This window comes from Sceloporus undulatus, chromosome 4 (assembly GCF_019175285.1).
Source record: "Sceloporus undulatus isolate JIND9_A2432 ecotype Alabama chromosome 4, SceUnd_v1.1, whole genome shotgun sequence".
NCBI lineage: Eukaryota > Metazoa > Chordata > Lepidosauria > Squamata > Phrynosomatidae > Sceloporus > Sceloporus undulatus.
This window is the reverse complement of record NC_056525.1, coordinates 3380582-3398092: the sequence shown is the minus strand read 5'-3', so window position 1 is coordinate 3398092 and position 17511 is coordinate 3380582. Positions and strand designations below refer to the sequence as shown.

Below are 17511 nucleotides of genomic sequence, written 5' to 3'. Positions count from 1 at the left end.
ATAATAATAATAATAATAATAATAATAATAATAATAATAATAATTTTATTTATATCCCGCCCCTTTGAGGTCAATCGGGGCGGCTAACAATAATAAAATACAATACAATATATACAAAAACTTCCCTCTCCCCCCCCCTTAAAAAGTTTTTAAATCACTTATAATTAAAACCAACAAATTAAACAACATAACACATACACACCATTACAAAACAGACAAAAACAAAACAGCAAACTGTGGCAGCAATCCACTCAAATTTCCAGAGAGGACCTTTGGGACTCTCATGAGAAGAGGGTTCTTGAGGGTGGGATTATCTATCCAGGAAAGGCCTGCCGGAAGAGATCCATCTTGACAGCCTTTTTAAAGCTGTCTAAAGATGTCAGTTGATGGATCTCGTCCGGCAGGTCATTCCACAATCTGGGGGCGACAACAGAAAAAGCCCTCTGGGAGGTAGCCGAAAGCCTAGATCTTTGAGGCTGCAGCAACTTCCTCGCAGAGGACCGGAGTGTGCGGGGAGGATTGGACTGGATGGCCCTAGTGGTCTCTTCCAACTCTATGATTCTATGATTCTATGATATGGGAGGAGGCGGTCCCTGAGATAGTTTATAAGCTTGTTTGCAAGAATGTCATGGGGAACCCTGTCAAAGGCCTTACTGAAATCAAGATATACTATATCCACAGCATTCATCTACCAAGCTAGTAATTTTATCAAAGAAAGAGATTAGGTTTGTCTGGCATGACTTGTTTCTCTGAAACCCGTGTTGACTTTTTGTGATGATGGCATTGCCTTCTAGATGTTCACAGACTCTCTGTTTAATGATCTGCTCTAGAATCTTTCCTGGGATTGATGTCAGACTAACTGGATGATAATTGTTGGGATCCTCTTTTTTCCCCCTTTTTGAAGATGGGGACAACGTTTGCCCTCCTCCTGTCTGCGGGGACTTCTCCTGTTCTCCAGGAGTTCTCAAAGATCATTGCCAATGGCTCCGAAATTACTCCTGCCAGTTCTTTTAATACCACACTGGCTTTATATATTTAATATATATAATTCTTCATAAAACATTATTGAAAGCCCACCCATCAATAACTTTAAGCAGCATAGTTGCAATACTGGACTGATTCATGCTTGGTTATTAGAGACCAATTTGTGTATAAATGGATCTTAAAAGTAAAAGTGTGGAAGAAAATGGCATTTGTAGCAGAATAAAGAAATATTCCAGTGTACTACTTTAAGCAGCATAGTTGCGATACTGGCCTGAGTAATGAAGCTGATACAACTTGCTATACTAATTCATTGTGTGGATGAATATTTGAAAGTAGACGCCTCCCTCAGCACCTCGGACATAGTATTCTTCTTGAGGCACAATTAGTATAGTGTGGAGAAGTGCTAAGACAGATTCACTCCCCATGCCTAGTCGTTTCTGTTTAAAATGCATGGAGTATATTTTATGTGGGGTAGGGTTTACATCGAGGGTGGGCAACTGTGGTGAGTCTGTGGGCTAACTTTCTGCCTCAGGGACCCTCTGGGGGCTACGTAGACTGCAAAAAAAAAAATGCTCTGAACCCCAAGAGCCTAAAACAAGTTTCCAAATATCCACATCTGGTTTTTAATAACTGGGTATTGTTTAATGTTTAAACAGTATAGGGATAAACATGCAAATCACTCTTGCATTCCCAGGCTCACACAGTATATATACACCCAATTTTTCCAAGCAAAGCATTCTCTGAAGATGCCAGCCACAGATGCTGGCGAAATGTCAGGAAGAAACTTTTCTGGAACATGGCCATATAGCCCGAAAAACCCACAAAAAATGATCTGAAACCTGTTTAAAAGTCATAGCACCTCTCCCTGAGGTTTCCAGGAGGGAAAATTCACTCCTTTTTGGATTCAAGAAAAGGGCATTTTGGGGTATCTGGAAGCCTTGAGGGTGTCAAAAAGAGTCTTTGAGGTCCTCATAATTTAGGAGGGTTTGGGGGCTTGTTATTATTATTAACCTTTATTTATGAAGCGCTGTAAATTTACACAGCGCTGTACATACAATCTTTTTAATTAGACGGTTCCCTGCCCTCGGGCTTACAATCTAAAAAGACATGACACAGAAGGAGAAGGGAGTGGTGACGGGAAAGGGTAAGAGGTCCAGCAGTTCCTCTCTACCTCTGAGGCCTGGACCAAGGCAGATGGACTGGAGGGAGGGCTTGGCTTCATAATGGATGGTTAATCATTTTCCAGGGAAAATACATACTCTCAAGTAGGATAATACATATACAGTACATAGCAATACAGGAAATGGTTCGATAAACAGGCATCAAAAGAGCATGAAATAGTAAGCAACAATTATGCGATGCCTGGGAAGGCTTCTCTGAACAGGATGGTTTTCAACTCCGTTTTGAAGCTGGTTAAAGAAGTAATGGCTCTTGCTTGTGGGGGAAGAAGGTTCCAGGAGTGAGGGGCAGCAAGTTGGAGTGTTTCAGTTAGTACTGTTCTTCAGACAGCTTTTAGGGGCAGCTTATTGTTAAAAAAGGCAGATCTGGGGACTTTGGGAAGTCACGGTGGGAGGCTTGGGGGTGCCACACACACAAAAAAGTTGGTTATGGCTGCACATGGCTGACAGGCAGTGCTTTCTCCAAGCATGGTTTAGACCTTTCATATTTGCATGTACATATTCGGTCTGAAATTGTGTAGCCCCAAACAGAAAGACACAGGATTCTGCTAGAATCATAGAGTTGGATGAGACCGCATGGGTCATCGCATCCAACCTCTTTCTGCCATGCAGAAAGACATAATCCAAGCATTCCTAACAGATGGCCATACATCCTCTCTTTAAAAACCTCCAAAGAAGGAGACTCAATTACTTTCCGAGGGGATGTGTTCCACTGTTGAACAGCTCTTACTGTCAGGAAGTTCTTCCTAATGTGCCTGCTTGGTGTTGCTTGCTCTGTGAGACCTTTGGAGTGGTCTCAGTTTCTACTAGAGTTCCCTTCACTTGAAGAAAAGCTCCCATGGGACTTGATAGCAGCAGCAAAAAACATCTTTTCTTGCAACTTCTTCAAGTCTTGCAGATTTGCCCCAAATTACTGAGCCAACTTTGTGGGTCAGTTGTGTGGTCAGCCTTTTTTAAAAAAATAAATAAAATAAAACATGCTGTGTTGGGAATTGCTTCTGTGTAGCTGTGAATGGGTTTGGTTCCAGCAACAACATCTGCTTTCTTTTTGCAGGAGAGGCTCACATGTCAGCTAGTACTGCTGCTCATATGCCACAGAGTGAGCTGCTTCTATGTGCCAGGCGTTGCACCTAGGAACTTTCATCAAAATGATCCTGTAGAAATCAAGGTAGGATGATGTTTGATATGGGCATCTGGCTGGCCTAAAAAGATCTGGCCAAATATTTATGTGAATAATAAAAATACAAATTGGATAATAGTTGTGAAACAATAATATGACCTTGTTAAGAAGCAGTGGATTCTAAAACTTGTTATTCCATCCTTCCAGGATGGCATATATAGGTTTTTTTTCTTTACAAGTCCTCACTACAAGCTTATGAGGTAGGTCAGACTGAGTTTGTTTGACAAGCTCAATGTCATTGAATAGTGGAGTTATCATGTGAACTTTGTTCTCTCTGGTCCTAGTCAAACACTGTGACTCAGAGTGATCAACTTCCATAGCGTCTAAAGGCCATTTTCCACCACTTCATGTTCCTCCTTTCCCTGCCTAATGAAATTTGGTCACCTCTCTTTTTGGTAAAGGCTGGATTTCTTGTTAAAACAAGATGCCACTGCCACTACCACCAGCATGAAGTTTGTCTTCAAGCAGGAGCACTGCTTTGAGCAGTACTGCTCTGAGGGGGATCAAATTTGTAAGAAGTACCCAGGCCAGGTTCCAGTTATTGTGGAAAAGCACCCAAGGTTCAGATAGGAGATCTGGACAGGAAGAAATAACTTGTTCCATCAGACTTCACAGTTGGGCAATTCTATTTCCTGTTCTGGAAAAGCATCCATCTGTGAGCTGAGGATGTACTCTTCCTTTTTGTTAACAATGGTGGGTTACAGACCGCCATTTTGGACGTCCTCAGTTTGAAAAAGGGGCGTCTCTTCTAGACGCCCCTACTCCTATTACGGACAGAGTCCGTAACAAATGGCGGCGGCCGTTCCACACGGCCGCCGCCATTTTGACGTAGCGGACACTGTGTGTCCGCACATCGCACCCCGGAAGTGACACCGTGAGTGCGCGACTAGCACCTCGCGACGTCTTTTCTGGGGCCCAGGAAGGAGACCGCCGCAATCCAGCGGTATGTAATACGCCAAAGTTTCCCTAATTTTGTGTCTGCCAGGGTTGTGTTCTGCCTGTCACTTTCCATAACCAGAGAGGATAGGGAATGGGAATTAAATGTATAGAATCATAGAGTTGGAAGATCACAAGGGCCATCCAGTCCGACACCCTGCCATGCTGGAACTCTCTTAGTCAAAGCACCTCTGACATGTGACCATCCAGCCTCTGTTTAAAAACCTCCATAGGAGGAGACTCCATCACTCTCTGAAGAAGTATGTTCCACTGTCAAACAGCTCTTATTGTCAGAAGGTTCTTCCTAAGGTTAAGGTGGAATCTCTTTTCCTGTAGCTTGCAGGAGAAAACAAGCTTTCTCCAACCTCAATATGACACCCCTGCAAATATTTATTTATTTATCTCAATAATTTATATCCCACCTTTCTCCCACAATGGGATTCAAGCCAGGTAAATATTTAACCATGGCTCTCATATCACCCCTAACCTTCTCTTCTCCAGGCTAAACATACCCAATTCACTAAGTCTCTCCTCATAGGGCATGATATATATACTAATAAGAAAAAACAAGGTGCAAGAGCCCACCGAACTTTGTAGTGGGTTGTGTGTTCTGTGAGTTGCTTTTTTGAAAACAAGAAAAGAGCTACAGGCAGGAGTTTAAAAAAGGGCATGGAGAGTGTAATTCCCACTCCTGCTCTACCATTCATCAGTGGCCTTTGCCACTGAGGAGTGTGTATGTGACTGTATACAGTTCTGTTTATAACTGGTAGGCAGTAAGGAAGAAAAAAAAACACTGTTAAGTTTAACATTGAGCGAACACATTGAGGTTTCTCATGTCCATGAATAAAAGGCAGGTGCCAATTCTTCTGGACGGTGCCATCTCTGAGGAACATGACAGTATTTGGTCCATGCTGAATGGGTGGTGGGCTAATAATACTTGACCGTTGAAACAACTGGTGTGTCAAACCTTGTGGAAACCTTGAAATGGCAGTGCGCTATTTGCCAAATAGTGACAGAAGTCTCCTCTAAAATGCTTTGTGGATTTCTGTTTGTTCAACGTCAAAAGGAAGAATTCTTCTCCAGTTGTTCTACTGCAAAGCCTCTGAGCCTGATCTTGGACATTATAGAACTGTTTGCAAGCTGTGTTAATCCTAGGAGTAATGTCCCCATTGGTTATCATATTTGTTTTGACTTGTTGGCACTGTGGACACAGCCTAACCTAAGTCAAGTACTTTCAGATACTGTTAACTGCAGTGAGAAAATGTGGCATGGTTGTGTCCCCCTCTCCCAAATTGTTGGCACATCAGCTTTGACTGGATTGGTCTCCAGGAATTCTGCTGCTTCTGGGTCTTCCTCATTTGATAGGTTCTCTAGCCATAGGCTTTAAGTGTTTGGAAACAATGCTGTAACCTAGAGGAAAATAATGCTGGCTAATATAGAAATATTTAAAGGATTATTGAGATAATGAATATGAATATAATTTAATATTCACAGAGTTGATCTGTGTAGATTCTGTTTATTCATTTATTTCAACTGTGTTGTTCATCACGAATGATTCCCAGAGCTTTATTGGGTCAGTAAAAAGCCTTCCCTCAGGCTTACAGATGAAGCGGAAACAGAGGAACATCCAAAGAAATCCCCAGAAGAAATTGGGAATCACATCTCAAGATGCTTAAAACGTGTTTTGTTAGTAGAAAAGCCCAGTGTGTTTCGGCTTAAAAGAATACACACATTGTGATTTTAAAACATCCGCCTTCTGAGCATCTTGATGTGTCTTCATGCTGTGTGTGTATGTGGGGGGGTGGATTACAGTCTAAAAAGACATGACACACAAGGCAAAAATAGATGGAAAGGCCAAAGGAAAACAAGAAAATCCAGGCACTATTTCTTAACATTACCACTTTCTAATAATGATTAGCTGTAATGAAAATGGTTCAGAGAAAAGAGGAATAAAAAAAATTGTTGGGGTCTTAGCTAAACAGATGGACTGGCTCTCCATCTTCTAGAGTCTGATGTAAGGAGCCCTGGTGGCACAGTGGTTAAATGCCTGTCCTGCACCCACTCACTCAAAACCATAAGGTTGCGAGTTCAAGACCAGCAAAAGGGCTCAAGCTTGACTCAGGCTTGCATCTTTCCGAGGAGGTCGCCAAAATGAGTCCCCAGATTGTTGGGGGCAAATTAGCTTACAGTTGTAAACCGCTTAGACACTGCTTAGGCAGTATGAAGCGGTATATAAATCAAGCTTGTTTGTTTGTTTATGTGAAGGCTGCTGAATGACTGTTGAGGGAGAGCCAAAATCAGAGGAAGGTGATCTTTTAAGGCAGGCTGATAACTGCCCTGCTCTCTAAGTAGGCCTATAGAAAAAGAGGAGGGAGAGAGGGCAGGGAAACCAACATGTATATTTAAAAAACTGAAATGGGAACCCATTCGTTCCCAGACATGATTTGGTTGGAAGGTGACTGCTCTGAAGCATTTTAGAAGTACTTAATGTTTCAGTTTTGTAGGTGTTAAGTATGTTTTATTTTTGAAGTTGGTTCAATTCCCCAAATTTTCAAACCAGCCAGAAGCCACAGCAGCTTCCTGTGTCTGAGCATTTTGTGGGGTGAAATCAAGTGCTTCAGGATGTTAAGTTTTCCCTAGACCACTAATGTATGGTTCTGGTGTGGTTAGCAGTCTCTTTGGAGAAGATCAAACCTAGGCTCTGGGCAGCATCCAATCCTTCTGAGATGTCTGGCTTTTTTCTGGCTTAAAACTGGGAGTTTTATCTTCCCTTGAAAATGTCCAGCACAGTGCCAGTTGGGTTCAGCATTTTCTATGCATAAGAATGGTTTTTGTGGGCAAAGCCAGTGTGGTTTGGAGTCTAGAATCTTGCTCCTGGACCTTCCTTCAGTGTATAGTTGGTATTGCATTGCTATGTATTGTTGGAAGGGAGGAGAAGAAGAGATGTTCGAAGCTGCCCCAGCCCCAAATTGGATTTGCAGATACTGTTGCTGACAGTGATGTTCTCTTCTTTCAGGCTGTGAAGCTTACAAGTTCGCGAACCCAGTTACCTTATGAATATTACTCCTTACCATTCTGCCAGCCTCCTAAAATCACATATAAAGCAGAGAATCTAGGTAAGACACATTGCCTTCTATCTGAGTCTCAGCACCAGGCCTTTGACTTCACCCTGCACATGTTTGACGCTTCACTGTTTGGTCACAATCCTGTATGGGTTTGGAATAGTGTAATAGTTCTGCACACAGGGTTACACTACAGATGGCCATTCACTGACTGCAGGACTGACCACAGAGTAGCTGCAGCCCTCCCCACTACCACATGGTGATTCAGTGCCTAGGGAGAGTGGTGAGGGATCAGAGAACTGTGGCTGTGTCCCTATAGCCAGGTGCAAAATGATTACATCCTCCACCAAGGTCCATTGGGATCCTCTGGTGATCTCAGTTGATGCTGTTAGCATTTCAGGTCTGGCTGTGGGCACATAGCCAGACACTTAAATCTCTCCCCCACCTTTTAGCATGAACAACCGTTGATGGAGGAGAGTTGCAGTGACTTCATAGTAGGTCTGGGTAGGTAGCTTTTGTCAGGGATGATGGGAGTTGTAGCTCTTCACCTCTGGCTCTAACTCACCACCTTGTTATGCACCGGCGCTGACCAGTTTTGGCCAGTGGTTAAAGCTTTGCTCAAAAGCAGCAGAGTTTCAGAGAATAGGCTGAAGACCCTGACAAACTCTCCAAGCCTTCTCACTCGTGCTCCACAGAAGTCTTCACACTTCTCCAGGTTCCTGCTGGCTCTTGTATCTTCACCCAAGACACCAGACAACTCAGTAGTCTTATATAAAAGATCTACTTTATTCTACTATATACAATACTCCAAACTATCCACACTACTCCACAAAATACATTGGGAATCAAAGCAATTATTATAGTCATAGTAAAACACCACCCACTTAGCCAGTTTCCACCCAGTGGGCGTGTACATCCATTTTGATTGGTTTTCATAGTTCAGCCCATAATGAATGATTTCATCATTTCACCTTGTCCACTTAACAATTCTCAGGTGCTTTCAATTATACTCTCTACATTTCTGTCCTTGGCATTTAGGACTTGCTAATTACATTAGCTTTTACACCTGTGTGGCTTCTTGATTGCTTTTGCTGAGTCATAGTGACTCTCACATACATGTTTTATTTCTGTCACTGTATATCCCATGTTGCTTTTTCCTTAACGGCTTTGGTTGGTGTGGAGGGAGGCATACAGTAGTCCTTCTTGCCTCCAGCCTTTTCCTGTAGCTTCTAGGGATATAAAGCTCCATAAATTTTATGCTTGCAGGCAAGAATGAATAATTTTACAGACTTTCTCCTCATGGAAACAAAGGTCTAAAATTGTAGTTTTTAAAGACTTTTGACAGTGTGGGGCAAAAATAATGCATGCAAATATTGTTTTCTTTACAGAAAATAAAGTTGTCTCTGAAGGAAATGTATTTTCAGTGCAAAAACCGAGGGGAAGTTTTTTTTACTTACTGTACAGAATAAGCAATGGGAAAGATTCTTCTCTGTCCAGTATTTTCCTCATCAAGATTTTCTGACACTCAGGAAACCCCAATTTTTCATTACTTATTTAAATATTTTGAATATTCTTTCTGGTAGACTGAAACACAATGAGAAACCAGAAGAGCTTTGATTGAGCTGTTGCTGATGGGTTTTATGTGACCCTTGCATGGGAGATGCTTCATCCTAGGAGGTGGACCTCTTTAAGGAAATAGGAGTACTTCTTAAAAGGAACTGTGAATGTCCATCCAAGAAGTTTAGAACAATGGAAATTGTTTCTCCTCTGTGGACAAGGGAGGATAATTGCTGCGGTGGCCAGTGCCATAGTGCATAACCGTTGCCAAAATTTGGCTGAGAGTCCACCCCAGAAGTGAGAACTTGAAGGATGTCCATCTAACCTCTGTTTAAAGGTCTCCAAAGATGGGCAGCCCATTCCATTGTTGAACAGCTCTTGCAGTCAAAACATTCCTTGCTAATGTTTAGGTGAAATCTCTTTTCTTATAGTTGCACCCATTGATTCATGTTGCAGTCTCTGAATTGGCAGAGAGCAAGCTTCCCTAATGTTGTCTGAGGGATTATAGAGTTGTAGTCCTCAAAGGTAAACTGCCTTATTCTAAGTTCAGCCTTTGCTTCATCTAGCTAAGTCAACATGGGCTGCTCTCTACTAGCAGCTCAGACAGCCCAGATGTTTTTAGCTGGAGGTAGTGGAGATTAAAATGGGGTAGAGTGGGATTGCTGTGCCTCTGGGTTTGGAAATCTTCTTCTCAAATTGTATTATTTGCTGTCTGCCCTTCCTGCAGGTGAGGTCCTCCGAGGGGATCGGATTGTCAACACTCCATTCCAGGTTTTCATGAACAGTGAGAAGAAGTGTGAGGTTTTGTGTAATGTTCCAAATAAGCCAGTTGTTCTGAAGAAGGAAGAGAGCAAGCTGATTGCTGAACGAATCCAGGAGGAGTATTATGTCCACCTGTAAGTCTTTCTGCCCTGGATATCAACTCCCACTAGGCATCTCTCCTTACAAAAGGGCCAAAATAGGTGGCAGAGGGCAAATAGGGCTGACATAAAGGCTTGTTATTGCAGCATCGCCGACAATTTGCCAGTGGCCACAAGGCTGGAGTTTTACTCAAACCACGAGGAGGAAGAGAAGAACAAGGAGAAGGACATACAATTTGAGCATGGCTACCGGCTTGGCTTCATGGACAGCAGTAAGGTGAAGATGTCTATACTGACCTAGGGAGGAGGGTTCAGAGGAACCATTAAGAGATCGAGGGAGGGGATAAGAGAGAGTCATCTTGATCTTTTTAAAGTTGTAGACTTCTGAATTCCTCAAGGACCACTTCTGTTTCTTTTTGTTTTGGGATTCAAAACAGTAAACTTCTTAAAATATGCTCAGTTTAAAAAGTTTGAATCTGGCAAGAGTAGGACTTCACATTTTTCATGAATCTTTTCACCTCCTGCTGAAATATAGATCCTAATCTTGCAAATGGAATCTTAAGAACACAATAAATTCTGACCCACTGATTTAGTGTGTATAATATATTCTGGTTGCCAGATTTCAAATACCTTTTGAGGAGGCACAGAATCCTTGTATTCTAGGATGCTGTGGTATGCTTTAGCATTCTGCCTAAATGTCATTCTCTGTCTTTCTGAAGCAGCACCCTGACCTCCTTGTGGATTGTTGTTGGACATTGTCCCATTCAAATGGGACCCGTCCCTGTTTCAGGTCCTCTAACATCTCCTAATGTCAATCCGTTTTAGTTCTACCTGCACAACCACCTCTCCTTCATCCTTTACTACCACAGAGAAGAGATGGAGGAGAAACAGGAGCCGACCTTCCGGGTGGTTCGCTTTGAAGTCATTCCACAGAGCATTAAGCTGGCTGGTAAGCCGTGTCATCCTGTCTGGGAATGGAGCAAAACTTGTTCTCTCTTTGGGTCCCCTTAATATTCTTTCCCTTATCTTAGGAGAATGGGTCATAGCCCAATTATTTTGTATTGTGAAAGCCCCAATTCATTCTCCTGGTCACAAGGATGGAGAAATACTGCTGCCTGTGACCTGGGGTTGTTGTTGAAAGGGATCACAAAATTATGCTGGGGTACAAGAATCAAAGGTCTGACTGCATAAAGCAATTTTGCATGTTGCTGCTCCCACAGGAGATCTAGCAAAGGAGACTTGTAATGCAACTGATTAATGTGTCTGCAGTACAGGGTTGATGTGCAAAGGGTGGGTGTTCAGAGCTTACGTAGGGCCTGGGCCCCTGGAACCAGAGCATTTATCAGAACAGTAATGTGAGGTTTTGCTCCCTAGATCTGAAAGCAGATGAGAAGGGCTTGTGTATCCTTCCTGAAGCTGCCAACTCAGCTCCTCAAGAGATTGATCCCATGAAGGAAAATGAGTTGCTCTTTACCTATTCTGTGCGCTGGGAGGTAAGGGATTGGGGAGTGGGGAGGTCGGATGGGATGGGATGGGATGGCTGAAGATGAGATTGAGGTAGGCTGGCTGGCCAGGAAGAGAATGAAGACAGTGCAATAGATGTGAAAAGGGCATGAGGTTGAAGTCATGCATCAGCCTGATACGCAAATATGATTAAAATTTTATGCACCTTAGAAGCACTTTTCTTTTTTAGAAGGGGGTCAGGACATCTTGCAGGCATTAAAATATCCCGAAAAATACAAGCAATATAATTGTAGTAGACTAAAACTTTACATCCCCTCCACCAAGAATACCGAGGCACTGGGAAAAATTAGTACAGTGGGCCCTCTCCTTACGCAGGGGATCCGTTCCGGACCACCACCACCACCACCCCGCGTAAGGGAAAATCTGCGTATGCTGGAGCCCCATAGGAAACAATGAGTTGTGTGCACACGCGCCATTGTTTATATTGTTGCGCAGCTTCCGCTTAAGCAGAAGGCTGCATGTAGTGCGCCCGCGTATGGCACGGGCGCACTGTAAGTATAATCAGTAAGTGGGGTTGGGATTGCGTGATTCTCCAGATGTCATTTTACTGCAGCTTCAAGCATTCTTCATTGTTGGCTGTGCTGGTGAGGGTTTGTCAGAATCTGCCATGATGAGAGAATATAGTAGTAGTGAGGTATGGTAAAATAGGGATAATTGGGATAGAGAAACAGCTTTGGTATATTCAAGGAAAGCACAGGAAGGGAAGGCAAACAGCAGAGAGTCTGTAATTCAGTTGAAATGCAGAAACAGAGACAGATGGGCAGTGGCTGGAATAGTTAAGATATATGGCTCTATTAGGTCCTGAGTGAAGAAGTGTTTGATGGTCAGTTAAAAGACCTCTTTGATATGTTAGAAGGACCGTGGGCTGGGGGTTGGACAAAGGGGGTCTGGAAAGAAAATTCTTAAAGGTGGGATGTTTTGGAGCACAACTTAGATTTGACTCCAACTGGTCTGAAGCGAATCGTTTTGTATTCTGAATATACTGTCAATTAATCTCACTGCTATGTTTAATTGGTTTTTCAAATCAGGGTTTGTGAATCATGACAGGGCTGTTGGGAGTTGCAGTTTAACCACATCTGAAAGCCTGCACAGGCCCCTCTCCTGACCAGATTTAAGGGAATCTGTTTCTCCTATATGTGTGTTAGCTAAACTGAGATTTAATGGGCAAACTTTGCTTTGGGCACTTCTGTTGTTTGAAGAAGATGAAGTTTCCTTGGTTTGGAGTTTTTTCCAGTGATGGTATCTGTACTGTGGAATTCTCTATTCAGGGTAACCTGCCATGCCTTGCTCCATTTTGAGCAGGGTATCAATCTTTTATGATGCCTGGGGGTGGCATGTTTTGAAAATAATCACTTGTTTTGGTACTGGGTAAGATTTAATGTTATTCCTTATTTGTGCAGGAAATGTGTACTTTAGGTTTGACTAGAAGATTGGCTCATGGAAGATTATAGTGTAAAAGAAAGTTCTACATATAGAAACACAGCCCAGAACCTCCAGTCCTGTGGTCTGTTGCTGGGGTTCTTTTTTGGAACATGCATCCTCAGGGTGCCTAGCAACTTGGAGGGAGTGTTCTCTCCACCGGGAAGTGAAGGAGGCAAGCAGGCTTCCCCACAGCTTGTCTTCTCTAGCTATTGGACAGGACCAGTATGTTTTACCATCCACTTTAGAATTGATATATCCTCCTGCTGCTACTGCTGTATATTTTCCAATACATACTATTTTCAGGGCTTTCTCTGAAAAGCTGCTTGCCAACTGCTGTGTATGTTGTTTACCTCTAAGCCTGTCTTCTATACCTAGTGGTCAGTCTGTTGAACAGTCTGGCTAATCATCTTCTACAGGAAAGTGACATCAAATGGGCTTCTCGTTGGGACACATACCTCACCATGAGCGACGTGCAGATACATTGGTTCTCCATCATTAACTCTGTTGTGGTCGTCTTCTTCCTTTCAGGTGAGAGACAAACTGTCTTGTGGGTATGCATATCTGTCTGAAATCTGTTTGCTGCTACCTAGTAGGGTTGGGGACCTTCACTTACACAAGAGTAGCACAGGCCTTGTGTTGTCATTTCTGGGTCTATGGAGTGCTTGCAGGGGAAACAAAACTCATGTGTTCTGTTGGACTTGGGTTCAAAATCTAGCTTTAGGCAAGCTACTGATGCCTCTTTTCAGCATCCTATTCCTTGGAGAATGGTGGAGTCTCCTTCCTTGGAGGTCTTTAAACAGAGGCTGAATGGCCATCTGTCAGGGATGCTTTGATTGAGAGTTCCTGCATGGCAGAATGGGATTGGACTGGATGGCCCTTGTGGTCTCTTCCAACTCTATGATTCTATTCTAAGTGGCTGCAGAATGAGCAGAACCACTTCCAACTGTAGGAGAGACATACTCCTGTTAAATGTGCTTTCATAAGGAAAACCTTTCTGCCAACAGTAGCACCTTCCAGCCCATCCTGTGATATATTGTGATGGTTTTCTCTTTGTATAGGTTAATGTACCCTAGGATTGATCTACGTTTGGTCCTCTAGATCACTGCTGTTCAAAGTGATGGTTCCTGTTTGTTAACAGTTCCTGGCATGTTTCCAGGGAAAAAGCACAATTGTACTATAAATATGGTGCCAGTCTCTGGCACAGTGGAAAGAAGTAATTGCTGTCCCGCAGATCATAATAGCCTGCAAAGCACATAATAGCCTGCAAAGCAGCTCCCATCAGCTCCTAGTGAGGGCAGAAAGGCCAAGTGATCATGAGAGTCTCATTCCAGTAACATTTGGAGGGCCACATACAGGTTGTTCAATTCTGGTGTGTCCTTTCATGTTGGGAAGCATTTGGAGGTGCTGCCTCCCACCACAAGCTGTGCATTCCATTCTGTTGTAAATGCACATTAGAACTCTCAAAGGCTGCAAGGGTTGAAAGTGGATCATACATGTATGTTAGGTTATGTCAGTGACATAGCTGTGTTAGCCTGGGATGTCAGTATGCAAAGGGATCTTGTAGCAGCTTTGAGACTAACTGCGTGAAAAAAGTTGTGGCATAAGGTAGACGTGGTCTATTTTCTCAGGTGCAGGCTGCAACTTCTTTCACTCAGTCTCAAAGGTGTTACAAGATCCCTTTGCATATAATAATAATAATAATAATAATAATAATAATAATGGATTTATTTATAGCCTGCCCAATCACAAGGAATCAGGGCGGGTTACAACAATAAAGAAAGTACAAAGCAAACAAACACTAACAATAAAATAAGGAAGCAATTCACAATAGCAAGAAGTAGCAAAAATACATAGCAATTCACGACAGCAATAAAATTAACAAAGCAAATTATATAGCAATAAATGAACAAAACAAGTAAAATAGAAAATCATCTCCATTCTCAATCCCCCATCCCAATCCTAAAATCAATATGAACGATATACAATCTTAAAACATATGTTATGATGTTGACAGCACTTTGACTTTTAGGGACCCTTTCCCCTCAGTGGCACATGTTTTGAGCTCTTGTTGCCAGATAGAATTGCTGCACCATGGTCATCCCACACATTCTGTGGCTAGTTTATGAAAGGCTTGTCCCTGAACTGTGGACAGAGACAGGCTGCCATTTCTGAAGGTGGAGGTGAGGAGGCTGGAGCCTCCCTGGGATATTAAATGAGCCCAATGCAAGCTGTGCTTATTTGCTTTACCCTTTTTTGGAAGCAAAGAGAGGAAGAAAGGAAAGAGGGTTCTCTCAGCCCTGGTCGAAGAGAAAGAAGAGCATCCTCTAGTGGACAAGGACAGTGCCAAAACCTACAAACAGTTGCTAGAAATTTGATTGTGTTGGTCTATGAGTATACAATCATAGAATCATCGAGTTGGAAGAGATCACAAGGGCCATCCAGTCTAACCCCCTGCTATGCAGGAACACACAATCAAAGTAAAACCCCAAACTGTACTCTTGGACAATACTTTAACGGGATGAACCAAAAGCCACAAAAATCACCAATTAAATAAGCTATTACTAAATAAGACAATAACTAACAAAAATACATTGAACAGCTAATTGAAACGGTATGCAACATATTAGACATGTGAGTAAAAAATACATATTGGTGGTTTACTTGATGTTGTTAAACTTGTTTGTTTCCTGTTCTTAATTATTCATTTGGTCAATTTTTCCAGGCTTGCTGCTCATGCTTTATGTTCAATTTCTGTTTTGTTACATTGATGTAAGCATCAAAACATACAAACATCCCTGTGACAAGATAGAAGCTCCACATGTAACATGAGTAGCAAATCTGTAAATGATTATGTGAAAAATTCAGAACAGTAACTTCAAACAAAAGGTGGCTCAGACTATGAAGATATGGCTTCTCTCAGCCCCTGGGGGAAGAAAAAGGTGAGTGTGCTCCCTCATTTTTCCCTCCTTCTCTGAGCTGAGATCAGCTGCTTCTCCATGGTCTGAATCACCTCCCTTTCCTCCAGACCAGTAGGTGCCACAGCAAGGCCCCCTCAGGGACTGACAGCTGCTGGGATGGTGGAAAGAATCAGAATGGCACTTGCCGGGCCTACGCTCGGATGTAGGATCTCAACTAGTTTGGGTTGGCATCTTCTCATTCCAGGATTTTGTGCTTTTCAGGTATTCTCAGCATGATCATCATCCGGACGCTCCGGAAGGATATTGCCAACTACAACAAAGAAGATGACATTGTACGAAACTTATGTGCTTGGCAGGGTGGAGCTCAAGGGCAGTGGCAGGGAGGGAGAATACCTCTCTCTTCTGCAAGTGATAGCCATTTTATATTTATTTATTTATTTATTTATTTACTTACCTACCTACCTACCTCATTGATATGCTACCTTTCTCCCAAAGTGGGACCCAAGGTGACTTCCAAAAACAGCAAATTAAAAGTGTTTACAATAAAATTTTGAAAAGAATTAAAAGTTCTTTACATGAAACGCTATAAAAACACTTCAAAAGCCATGCAAGTTAAAAACAAATGAAACACACAGTGAAATAAACATTTGTCATGGGCCAGGGATAGATTTTGCTTCAGGGATCTGTAAGCCATAGTTTAGCCATCTTGTTTAGAGGTTATTCACAAATGTGTTCTCTTTAAAGGAGAGTCACTTTGCAACTTGTATTTGAATATCTTGTTTTACAGTTGTGTTGTGCTGGCTTTTATATCTATATTGGCCCCTGATTACCATAGTGTCCCCCCCCCTTTTTTTTTTTTTAATGAGATTGTTCTAAAACAATTAGATTTGGCACTGTCTCTTTGATTCTTTTTTTATGTGATGCGCCATATACATTGATGACAGTATATGAATTGATGATGATGATTGGCAACTTCATGTTTCACATACTGGAGTGTAATAATTTTCAATATATCCTCATCCAGCCTTTTTTACTACAGTGTACATTTTCCAGTTGTAGGCCGTGTGTGTGTGAACGCCTACAACAACAATAACAACAATATTTATATTCCGCCTTTTCCCTGGGGAATTAAGTTGCCTGCTGGCTTATGGTGACCCCATGAATTACCCATTCCTTATTCTGAAATATAGCCTATAGTACCTGGCATTCCCTAGTGGCCTCCCATCCAAGTACTAAGCAAGGCTGACCCTGCTTAGCTCCAGGATCAGACATGATCTAGTGCCTTCATGGTATTTAGGCCAGTATCTAGGAACAATTTAAACTGTTGTCAAGTTGGAATTGCTCTGAAATGAGAGAAGAGCCCAGTTGTGGTTGGGAAGTTCAGTGTGTTTGTTCTCTTTTGTGCACACATCCTCACCACATTGCTCTCACTTTGTGGCCCTGTTTTCAGTCCTGCTGTGTCCTGATTCTTCCCACAGGAAGACACCATGGAGGAGTCTGGGTGGAAGCTTGTGCATGGTGATGTCTTCAGGCCTCCTCAGTATCCCATGATCCTCAGCTCCCTCCTGGGCTCTGGGATTCAGCTTTTTTGCATGATCCTGATAGTTATTTGTGAGTATCACCTGGTAGGTCTAAACATGCTTTGATGTGAGAAAGTGTGTGTTCTTGAGCTGGGAAACTGGGCATGAAGGGCACTGATTGTTGAAGTTACTTGTAGCTCTGCGGTCTGGATTTGGTTCGGCCATATCTTTAAAGTCTTCTGTGGTCCTGTCTCCATGCTACAGCCTTTATCCTCTCTACTCTTGCATCCTAATACTTTCCTGTCCATGACCTTCACTCCTCCAGTTATACTGCTCTTAGTTTCTCAGAGATGTCCTGGTCCCTCAAAAA

General features: G+C 42.6%; 1 protein-coding gene across 1 annotated transcript in view; it reads left to right on the top strand.

Annotated features, from left to right (window-relative positions):
* TM9SF4 (transmembrane 9 superfamily member 4) overlaps positions 1-17511 on the top strand; it is a 43272-nt gene that overhangs the window by 6113 nt on the left and 19648 nt on the right. The window contains exons 2-10 of the mRNA XM_042463130.1: positions 3217-3330; positions 7295-7394; positions 9625-9793; positions 9905-10034; positions 10583-10706; positions 11132-11250; positions 13120-13231; positions 15883-15953; positions 17100-17232. Coding sequence (XP_042319064.1) covers positions 3217-3330; positions 7295-7394; positions 9625-9793; positions 9905-10034; positions 10583-10706; positions 11132-11250; positions 13120-13231; positions 15883-15953; positions 17100-17232 — 1072 coding nt within the window. The remainder of the gene's footprint in view (positions 1-3216; positions 3331-7294; positions 7395-9624; positions 9794-9904; positions 10035-10582; positions 10707-11131; positions 11251-13119; positions 13232-15882; positions 15954-17099; positions 17233-17511) is intronic.